The sequence below is a fragment of the Carassius auratus genome, chromosome 7 (assembly GCF_003368295.1).
Source record: "Carassius auratus strain Wakin chromosome 7, ASM336829v1, whole genome shotgun sequence".
Lineage (NCBI taxonomy): Eukaryota > Metazoa > Chordata > Actinopteri > Cypriniformes > Cyprinidae > Carassius > Carassius auratus.
Window position 1 is genome coordinate 30,385,500 of NC_039249.1, and position 11,588 is coordinate 30,397,087.

Sequence of the window (11,588 nt, forward strand, 5' to 3'; positions counted from 1 at the left end):
ATTCATTTACACACTGCATATATCACAGCGACGATCTTGTGTGGAAGATTACTAATACAAAATACATTAAAAGGCCGACCCTGACAATAGTAATTCGCACAAGTTGAATAAAAGGGTTTATTATTTTTCCTAATGAAGTGCTGTTTATGGCTTAGTAATGCTCACATGGAAAGAACACTTCACTGACTGTAGTCAAAAACACTAGACTGGACAACGCCGAGATTGAAAGCACGGATGAAAGGAATTCTTCTACTGCGTTCGCCTCACATCACTTTTTTATTTCTCAAATGTAAATGATGAGATTTATGTAAAGCGTATGTCACGTGACTCGCGCTAACGCCGCGCGCGCTGAGAGAAGAGGATCAGTTTCACAAGCGCTCTGACAGCTTTAACTGAATTTATCATGCTATCCCGGGACGAAATACTCAAACCCATCTGGTACGCCTTCACTGCTCTGGATGTAGACCGGAACGGGAAAGTATCCAAATCCCAGTTAAAGGTAAGCAAAGTACTCTACCGTCAACTGTAAATCAATCACCTGTTTCTGTTTGAGCTCTAGTTTCCGTGTGTTGGCTCTGAAGAGTAAAAAAGCGCACTCGTTTATCCACTTAAAGTTAAAGTCTATAATATCAACTTGCTTATCTCGTACGAGCAAGTTGATATTATAGACTTTCACTTCTCAGTCATGTCTCTTTTAGACATATTTATTCAGACAAGCATAAAAATCTAGATAAAGTGAAATAAATTTTCAGTTATACATTTATGTTTCACTCTGCAACCAAGATGATTTCCTTTCATCAGATATTTAAAGGAAATAATAGGCTATAATGAGAGAGATGGAGAGAGGGGCACAAACAAATGGTTTGAATAACGCTTGATCAGTCTTGCAAGACTTTCTCATGGGTGTATGCAGATGTATGTGCACTGAGGATAAAAATAAATTTAGATGTTAGATTAGCAGTAACCATCCAAAGCTTATTATTTTTTTTCCATATCTTACAATAATAATAATAAAACAAGATGACTAAGTCAATCAACATTTTCTTCTATACAAACCAGAATGCTTTTACATTTATGCATTTAGCAGACGCTTTTATCCAAACATCAGTTTTTTTTAGGAACGCTTTTCATGCTTTTTCATCACTATCCGCTCTGACTACAATTTCAGGATTTAATTTTTCATTGCCAAAATTAGTTTTGTAAATAAATTCACATGTCATTTGCATGTAGTGTAACAAGTGTAATAAGCATGAATTCAGTGTAGCGTGGCAAAACTTTTGACCACGCTTGATCTATTTTATTTGCATGATTGAACCCAAGTGGCCTAGAGTTGCTGTCTGTCTCTCTGTAGGTTCTGTCTCACAACCTGTGCACCATCCTGAGGATCCCTCATAGCTCTTCAGCCCTTGAGGAGCACTTCAAAGATGATGATGAAGGACCAGTGTCAACACAAGGATACATGCCCTACCTGAACATGTTCATACTTGATAAGGTAATAAATACACTGTCTCTTATCAAAGAGCAACTTTATTGTTGTATTTCACTCCAGAAGTGATCAGGTGACAATAACACAATGATGTTCTTGTCACAGAATGATTACTGTATACCTCCTACCATCACCAATACAGGTTTTTGTTTAAGAATAGATGTTTATCATTTCCTGGTTGCACATAATATCTCATGACTCACATATTCTTTTTTTGTGTGTGTCTGTCTTGAAAAAAAAAAAAAAAGAATAATGTCATCACACACCATGCATGAAAACTTTATGTATGCTATTTATATATATATATATATAGTACTACTCAAACATGTAAATTTTTCACACTGTTCATATGACTTACGATGCTCTTTAAACATGCTGCTCAATAAAACGATCCCGTCATTAAAGGAAAAGGGCAATGCATAAAACTTTAAAACTTTGAAATTGAATTCATGTGCATTTTTAGTTTAAATCCCAAACTGCATCATTTGCAGTATAAAATATATTCACTAATGGTCTCACGCTATTTCAGTGATCCATTAATGTTTTCAGTACTTTTTAAATTGGAAAATTGTCCAAAAATAAAACAAAGCTTGTAAATACTAAAGAAGATGAGACCTAAAATGCTAAAACAACTGTAAGGAAGTTCATATCCATGGACCGTCACTTGTGATTCATGGGGCATGAGACTTGTTACTCACATATTCATTTTTTTATATATCTTGCTGAAAATAAAAAGGAACGTTTAATGACACTTCTGACGAACTGTTTAAAATTTCATACTGTTTAAGTTGAAGTATGAAGTTTCTGTGGTACCTGTGTCAAAGCATGTTTTCAAATGCCTTATTTTAAGTTCTTCTTATCTCTACAACTGCTCACTATTTTATCTGGGGCTGAAATGTGAGACAAAATGTGAGTTTAGCGTATACATTTCAAGAAGAAACTACACAAGCTTGATGTCTCGATTGAAACCTAATATCTTGTAAACACACCACCAATGTGTTAAGCCCTGTTTTACTCTGTTGTCTTTCAGAATCAGAATCAGAAAGAGCTTTATTGCCAAGTATGCTTGCGCATACAAGGAATTTGTTTTAGTGACATAAGCTTCCAGTACACAGAGACAACAACAAACACAAAAAAAACAAAAATTGTGTATTTTACCCAATTTTCATATTTTATCTTCCAAAATCTGTAATCTCTGTAATCTCTAACTAAATCGCAATTAAAGCATGAGCTACTGTATGGTTCCTCATTGGCTAAACACCCTCTGGCTCCGCCTGCTACAGTAGCCACGCCCCAAACTCTCACTATTGGTCGAGCTGGAAAGAGATTGACAGATATTAGTGGACGGCTCTAAATGTTTTGATGGTGCTGGGAAGCTCAGTTTCAATTTTTGGGGAAATAAACCCATGAATGGCATACTGATGAGCAAACAGTAAACTGGGTTAAGAGTATCCTGACATTAAAAAAAACTTTTAAACTTTTAAATTCGGTGTGAGATTTTATGCCGATTTGAACTGAAATACTCTCAGTGGTCACATCATTAACAGTCTTGCCAGATAACATGCATTTTCCTCTAGTGTTATATTTTCAACATAATTCATCATATTTTAGTTGTGAATTGGGTTTAGTTACAGATTTCTGCTTGTTTTTCTCATTTGACACACAATACTTATTTCTTAAATAAAGCGCAAAAAAGATTTTCTTAAGAAAAACACCCAAATTAATCTGAAGTTTCGATATATTTTCTTCTTGGAAGTGAAATACAGTATGATTTGCTTTCCCTCAACATTCAGACCTTACAGCATCTCTTCTGCTTCGTTTCGACTTCACAGTTTGACATGTGCGTTCAGAAATGCTTTTCTTTGTAGCACTACTGTAACGTGTGGTTATGACTTCTGTAAAAGTTTCTATTGCCTTCCTGTCAGCTCAAACCTGTTTGACCATTCTTCTCTGACTTGTCTTCAAGGCGTTTTTCTCCCTGAGAAACTGCTACTTACTGTATTTGGTTGTTTACACCGTTCTCTGTAAACTCTAGAGACTCTCAAGTGTGAAAACACCACAACATCAACAGTTTCTGACATACTCACTTACAGTAGACCATATTTCTTCAAGAACAAGAACTGAACCTCTTGTTGTTTAAGCATTGATATAGATATATACAATTTATTGCCTATGTTCGCTGATTTCCTTGCTGCTTGGTATGAAATTTTAAAAAATCAAGCCCCTTTCAGTTAGTCAACACAAAACAAACGTTATGCATTGCTTATAAATTCAGCCAAAATATTTGAAATTGTAGCTCTAAAATAAAGTTTATTTTTAATATTTCAATGGCAGATCCAGGCCAACTTTGACTTCAACGAGCTGAATAAGATGTGCTGGACTTTATCTTCACCAAAGCACATCAGTAGCAAACATCTGCTCATCTCAAGGGATGATACCTTCAAGGTGTGGTGCATCTTCAACTTCCTGTCTGAAGATAAATATCCACTTCACATTGTCACAGAAGAGGTTTGTTCTAGAGCATTAAGTTGTTTTATATCTTTTTCTAATTACATGATATCAAGTGGAAATAACGCTGTATTTTGTGTTGTATCAGCTCGAGTATTTCCTGCGCAGGCTGTTTGGAGCAATGGGTTGCGGTTGGAAGGAGGACAGGTTTGAAGACTACAAATTGCAGCTCTGTGCAAAGAAAAAAGATCTGAATGCTTGGGAACTGATTGAGCTTATTGGCATGGGCCATTTCACCAAGGGCATAAACACTCAGACTCTCTCCATGGCCATCAGTGTGGTCCATCAGGAACTTGTGATGGATGTTATTAAGCAGGTGGGAGTCTGTGTTAAAGCCAATGTAAAAATCCACTCTCCAAAACTGGAGAAATAAAGAGATGTGCCTTACAAGCGATTAACTTGCTGTTTTTTATTCAAAAGGGCTATATGATGAAAAAAGGCCATAAGAGGAAGAACTGGACAGAGCGATGGTTTGAGCTCCATCTCAATTACATGTCCTATTATGTGAGTGAAGACCTCATAGAGCAGAAGGGATGCATTTCACTTGATCGCAACTGCTGTGTTGAGGTAAAATCAGTATTTGCTGTCATTAAAGCTCTTTTCAAGTTCACACAAACAAGAACTTTGTCATCATTTACACACCCTCATAATATGGAAGCTTATTTCTGCCACACCTCTTTATTTCACAATCATAATTGTGAGAAAAAAGTCATAATTGTGAGATAAAAAGTTTATTTTTTTCTATTCTATGGCAAAATTAAGCTTTCATATCATGTCGATCCAACCCTGTATGATTTCTTATGAAAGCAGACGTTTAGCAGAATGTCCAAGCTGCTCTTTTCCATAAAAACCCCCCCCCAAAAAACTGTCCCTTTATATATCTAAATTGCTCTGTCTTTGCAGTCCTTACCAGACAAGGATGGAAAGAAAAACCTCTTTATTATAAAATGTGTTGAGAAAAGTTTTGAGATCAGTGCATCGGATAAAAAGACAAAACAAGAGTGGATTCAAGGTATTGCATGTCTGTGCTGGTTACAAATAGAGGTTACACTTTTGACTGTGAAATATTTGTCTATCCACAATGTCATGTGTTCATGTGTATTCAGCCATCCAGGACTGCATCGTCCGCATAAGACAGGGCCTTTCCTCCCCACACCGAGAATCCAGACAGAAACGCAGGGAGCTGAGAAACAGGTTGAAAGCCGAACAGGAGACGATGGAGAACAGAATGAGACAGCTGCAGTTGGCCAACGAGAGAAAGCAGGCCCAGCTGGAAGCCATGAGCAAGGTACTCGAATCCTCCTTGAAAGATGTTATTGAAAGAGTCAAATACAAGTTACCTGCTAAAACAGCTTGTTTCAAGCTATTTTAGTAGTATCTCTAGTGGAGATATTGGATTAAAGGTGCATTTAGTAGTTCTATATCTAGTGGTAGCATTTCTGTTCATCGTGTACTTGAAACTAGTGAGTTGTGCATCACTACTTTCATATTTTCTCCGTCAATAAATCTTTCCACCTTGTGTTTTCCGTATCGATGTTTACTTTTTGCCTTTGTTGGTCTTTCATGCCACACAAGTACTGATTTTACCATTGTGAATCATAACAATGCATGCGTTCCGGTGTCTGAATTTTGAATTTTGTATCACTAAACAAAACTACATATGCAAGCATACGTCATTCTGATGACTCTTCTCAAAAACACATATTTATTTCTTGTGCAAAACTTATATCATAAATTAGCACCAGACTGAAAGCTTTCAAATTGGTCAGGAAATGCATATTTAGATCTTTATATTATGTTTCTGTAGGTTAGCTTATGAAGTAAGCAAAGTTTATTGCATTAAAAAAAAAAAAAACATAACATTGCATTTTTGTAAAAATTATCATTTTCCATTCTCATCTTCTATCTCTGTCACAAACGCTTCATTTCAATGCAATATTGCTAACACAATTGCTTTCAAGAAAGCAATATTTGGCAATGCTATAGCTTTCAATACAGGATATTGTATGTAAAATAAGATATACAAAACATTCTCGTTCAAACCTGGTATGCCGGTAAAAATAAACTTAAGCCATGCATTTTCTAGTAGATCTATTAGAAGGACATCCCTAGTGAAAAATAAAATAAATATACTTAAATGTATTTGAAATACATTTATTTCATGCAAAGTATTCTACGAATACATTTTTATATTTATGTACTCAATAAAATGTCCCGCAGTTGTACTTATAGTAAACTAAACTGATATACTTAAAAGTATCCTAAATTGGAACAACTAATATGGCACTTAATGCACTTTAATTGTGCAAAAGTAGTGCTGAAGGACAATTAAAGATATACTTAGTATATTTTATTGTGCTGAAGTGGAACTATTGCAGGTGTAATTCAGGTACACTTTAACAGTACACTTTAAATATTTTGCATTTGAAGTCTGGTATTAGAATAGCAGAATCACTCTTGTGATTGATGAACAGACTTGAGTTATATATACACAAGAGAACAACTTGATTTATATATACACACATTTAGGGGCATGTGGTGGTGTTTCAGATGGGTGGAACAAAAACTTATATTTTAAACTGGGGAGTCATCTTTAAAGGTATAAAACTTGCAGTACCTCTTCTGTTACAAGATCGGTTTCGTTTTGTTCTCTTTTCGCTGTCAGTTCCCCTTTTGGCTAATTTTCATTCACTTACATTTTTTTTATAGCACACTATTAGTAATCAGAAACTAACGTTTCACTTCTTTGTCCATTTATTTTCTCCCATTACATTCTCCCTCTAATTAGTTTCCATGTTACACATACAGTCCTACTCGACAATGATAAGAAAGCTACAGAACCTACTGAAGCTCTGAGACTGATAAATGTGTAGATATTTCTAGAACTTTTTTTTTTTTGCTATTGAAGCCATAGCTTTGTGTCTTCAAGTGGCTTACCTCAACTGTCCTGTCAAAAAAAAAAAAAAAAAGCCCCAAAATATAGCTTAAAAACAGCTTTGCATATGCAAATTCATTTTAGGGCACCTGCGAAAAAGCACCCCTGAGCAATGAAGCCACACTTCCTGCGTACAGGCATTGTGACAGTCAATGGTTCCTGTTTGATATCTTCAATCTCAAGGAATCGTTCTTTCATTAAGCTGTACTTTATTGCCTGTCAACTTTACGAAATTTTCCAAATATCATTATGCACTTTAATAAACTGCCCATTGCTGCTTTTAAATGATCCTGTGAGCCTTGCCTCATATACTTCTACTGTAAGTGCTTTTTTACAAACTGAGGGAAGAGTTGAAATGTTTCTGTTGGAATCAATAGCATGACAGCTACCATCAACTGAATCTAGAACATTGTTTTAACATTAAACAGTGAATTTTAGCAATAGCCAAAAAAAGATCATGTTCCATGAAGATATATTTTTTTTTAATTCCTACTGTAAATATATAAAAACAAAATTTTTGATTAGTAATATGCATCGCTAAGAATTCATTTGGACAACAAAAGGCGATTTTCTCAATATTTTGATTTTTTTGCACCCTCAGATTCCAGATTTTCTAATAATTGTATCTCGGTCAAATATTGTCCGATCCTAATAAACCACACATCAGTGGAAAGCTTATTTATTCAGCTTTCTGATAATGTATAAATCTCAATTTCGCTGAGGCTGGTTTTGTGGTCCAGGGTCACATATTTTGCTTTACCACCTGTACTTCGGGGTTTAATCAGGCTTACAGAAGCCTTTCATGCTTTCATTTTCTCTGGATATGGCAGAACCTGCAGGAAGCATCAATGAGGGGTGATTTTGAGGAACAGAGAAGACTTCAGACCCAAAATGAACTACTGGACCAATACAGACGAGACCTGGAGCAAGAGAAAATGGTAACAGCAACATTAACGTTAATGTCCCACTAGCAGACATCTCTCCTCTCCTAAAAGGACCAGGAGTCTCTTGCATATCGATAACGAATCCCTGACACCCACAAATGATATGCAGTCCCTTAAATTGAGAGAGGGTAAGATAGGGGCCCTGTTTCCTGGATATTAAAGTGTTTTTTTTAGGTATTCAGTTACAAGTTGTCAGCTGAGATGCACGCCTGATGTAATAAAGAAACGTAAAACTGCTTCTTAGGCTCGAATGCAGATGGAAGAGCAGGTGGTTGAAAAGGCCAATGAAGTGGAGCAGTACTGGCAGCGTACGCAGGAGCTGGAAGAAATGTACCGTCAACTGAAAAAGGCACTAGACGACGAGAGGCAGGCCAAAGAGGATGAAGAAGCCCTGCGCAAACTGCAGGCCAGGTGCACAAACACAAAACATTCAGTATACACATCAAGTAGTCAATGTTATGGGCCACAGCATTATGCAGAACATTTGTGTGTTTTATTTGCAGGCTGCTACAAGAGGAGGCAAACAAGAGGCTTGAATTAGAGCAGATTCACCTGCAGCAGCAACAAACCTTATCCCAGTCTCGGAAAGAGAAAGAAGAGCTGGAAAGGGAGCGAACAGAGAAGGAACGTGCCCTGCAGGCTGCTCAGGAGCAGCTGGAGAGCCTCAGAAGACAGAGAGAGGGGGCACAAGAGGAATACATGGTAGCAGTTTCAGAATGATAGAGTGTATTTAAGGATTTTTATACTGTTTGCTTTGTCTTCTGTGTTTTACTCTGTAGCAAAGATGTCCAAGTGAATTCACTTTCAGGTCATCTAAGATGAATTTGTTTCTTCATCAGATCACTTGCTCAATAAAGAATCCTCTGCAGTGCATGGGTGCCGTGAGAGTAGATAAAAACATCATAATAATCCACAAGTGACCCACACAACTATACTCCATCAGTGAAAAGCTGCATGTTTGTAAGAAAATCCATTCAAGACATTTTAATTTCAAATAATCACTTTTGGACAAAATACATGTCCATAATGCATAAAAATGCTTCTATCTTCTGTTGTCCTCTCGCACTTTTACACAGTGCTTGATCTGTGCAGATTTCTCTGCTGAAGATTTTATGTAAAGCGGACTTTTTTTATTTTATTTTTTTTAGCCAGAATCAATGATTTGAAGTTAATCATGAAGTTGTTTATTACAAACATACAGCTTCTTTGGATTTTCTTTGGATTCATGAGGATTACTTGTGAATTATTGTGATGTTTTTATCAGCTGTTTGCACTCTCATTTTGACGGCACCCATTCACTGCAGAGGATCCAATGGTGAGTAAGTGTTGTAGTGTTAAATTTCTCCAAATCTGTTCTGATGAATAAAAAAAACTCATGCACGTCATGGATAGCCTGAGGATGAGTACCTTTTCAGCAAGTTTGCATTTTGGGGTGTACTGTTCCTTTAAGGTAAATGATCAGAATTTCGGTGACTTTTATTGTTTTTCAGGCCGTTACAAGGAAACTGGAGCGCGCAGCTCACAAAACAAAGAATTGGAAGCACAAAGTCTCTAACCACGAGGGCCTACTTCGAACCATTTCACCAGGTGACAAGAGTGTAAACTTTCTCAGATGGCAGATAACATTTCCAAAAGCACCAGGTTAATGGTTTTCATGCATTTCTTAGGCACTAAGGGTCCCACTAGAATGACCAACTGGGGACAGGCAGCGTTCACTGACACAGAGCTGAATGAGATGGAGAGGATTTGGCAGGAGAACAAGAATAGACCATATGATGGACAATAACATCTAAAGCATCCATTTCTTTTATTTGTGTGTATTTATTTTGTGTTTTCCAGGTAGTCATCATCATGACTTTTGTTAGTGGTTAAATCTGTTGTTAGTAAAATGTGTTTTTATTCAACCATTTATTAATTGTGCGCTATTATTAATGGAACATTAGCAGCTAAATGATGTGCAGTTGATGGTGTCGACTTTTTCAAGATATATCAAAATAATGTAAAATGTGACATCCATAGCTTTTAATGCTTTGTTGTATTGATGTTGTTTTTTAAACACGCTTAGAAAATGTGAAAGTATTGTCATTCAACTTTAGTAATTTCAAGTGTATTCATTTTTTAATGTGAAAAAGAGAGTTTGGAGGTGCTAGTGCTATCAAAGCACCAGATTCCTACCCTATCCACTAGATGTCCTTATTGATACATAGACAAACCCATAAGACCAATTCATACAGTTTTTGTAGACTAGAGTCACTGATTGACAAAATACACATTAACTGAAATACTGTGTTAGCAGTGCATGCATAATCCATTCAGCTCAAAATCTGCATTTTAACTTCACCTTTTTAGAAAATATATACAAGAATAAATCATGCTGTTCATGATGGGTTGATGTGGTTCATTTTGTCTTCAATGTCTTTGTCAGCCGGATGAATTTAATATATCGATAACATTTTGCATGCTTGCATGTAGACATATGCTTTAATCCAAATCAGCATACACTAAATTGCATTTAAGGTATACATTTGATTAGTTAATGCATTTTCTGGGAATCAAATTTATGACCTTAGCATAATCCCATACTGTAATGTTTGAGTTTTTTATCTCTGTTATTATCGTTGTTATAAAATGATTACAGTGCGTTTACATCTTTATTTTATTTTACTGTGGTGGGTGTTGTTAGGCAGGATGCAAAAACGTAACCATAAAATCACACCAGCTAGAGCTGTTAGCTAGAGTTGTAACAAGTGGTTTGATAGCTTTTTATGTTAGATATCGAACTGTCAAAAGTAGCCTGATAAAGGGCATATTGTAAGGGCCGATTCATAGTCAACGCATCTGTACGCATACGTATGGAAGGCCAAAAGGGTCAAATTCACGTGAATTTTAACGCGTCAACAACACGTTAAATACGTGTATTTCACGCGTAAACAACACGTATTTAACGCGTTAAATACGTGTTGTTTATGTGTTAAAAATCAGCGCGTACTTAACGTGTATTTAACGTGTATTTCACGTGTTAAATACACGTGAAGTACACATGAAGTACGCGTTAAAAATCAGTTTGAACGGGTCAATGTCATTGGCTGCTGAGGACTTGGGTCAAACCACTTCTGTGAGCTTAGAGGGGTGTACCATTCACAGACAGGCAACCATCATTTAACATGCTATAGATCAGCTTATTCAGCCTTATTATTTTGTCTTTTTTTGTATAGACTATAGAAATAATATAATTTAATTGCAGTTTTATGAAATATTTATTTTTTAATAAATATTAATTAACATTTTGTGGTGATAGTATGATGTTAATAAAAGTTACAGTATTTTGTAATGAAACAGGACTTTTTGTTTAGCTCTTGACTCGCCAAAATATACTATTTAAATACTGTTGCTTTCTGAGTGCCATACACAAAAATACCAACTCATAACTCCACGAATATAGCAAGGAGAGTCAAAAGTTATAGTCTGAATCTACTGTGACGATCCAAGGGGCTGTAGTATTTTATTTTGCCCAGCAGGTGTCATGGGGTAACACTTTTTGTGTCTTTAGGTTAAGTGCTGTGATGCAGTTGTGGAAAATTGATTGTGATTAACAATGCTGCCTATAAGATGCTGGCTTTCTTACCCTTTGGAGGGAAGGAGATTGGTGCTCGGTCTTTGCTGGTCTTGCTGTTTGGTGGTCAGGCGGACTTTCTCACGCTCTCCAGTCCAAGGC

General features: G+C 36.3%; 1 protein-coding gene across 1 annotated transcript; it reads left to right on the forward strand.

Annotated features, from left to right (window-relative positions):
* The first annotated feature begins 320 nt into the window (after window positions 1-320).
* On the forward strand, window positions 321-10,253 carry LOC113106464 (switch-associated protein 70-like). Its single transcript, XM_026268403.1, has 12 exons — window positions 321-499; window positions 1,352-1,492; window positions 3,821-3,994; window positions 4,083-4,310; window positions 4,415-4,561; window positions 4,898-5,006; window positions 5,101-5,282; window positions 7,760-7,867; window positions 8,118-8,284; window positions 8,377-8,575; window positions 9,364-9,460; window positions 9,541-10,253. Exons 1-12 carry the CDS (start codon window positions 404-406, stop codon window positions 9,657-9,659), a joined length of 1,767 nt encoding a protein of 588 aa, XP_026124188.1. The 5' UTR covers window positions 321-403; the 3' UTR covers window positions 9,660-10,253.
* The last annotated feature ends 1,335 nt before the right edge of the window (window positions 10,254-11,588 follow it).

Coding starts and splice junctions, on each gene's coding strand:
- LOC113106464 (XM_026268403.1), top strand. CDS start 404: ATGCTATCCCGGGACGAAATACTCAAACCCATCTGGTACGCCTTCACT. Junction 5,283..7,759: donor AGCTGGAAGCCATGAGCAAG/GTACTCGAATCC, acceptor TGGATATGGCAG/AACCTGCAGGAAGCATCAAT. Junction 8,285..8,376: donor CTGCGCAAACTGCAGGCCAG/GTGCACAAACAC, acceptor TTTTATTTGCAG/GCTGCTACAAGAGGAGGCAA.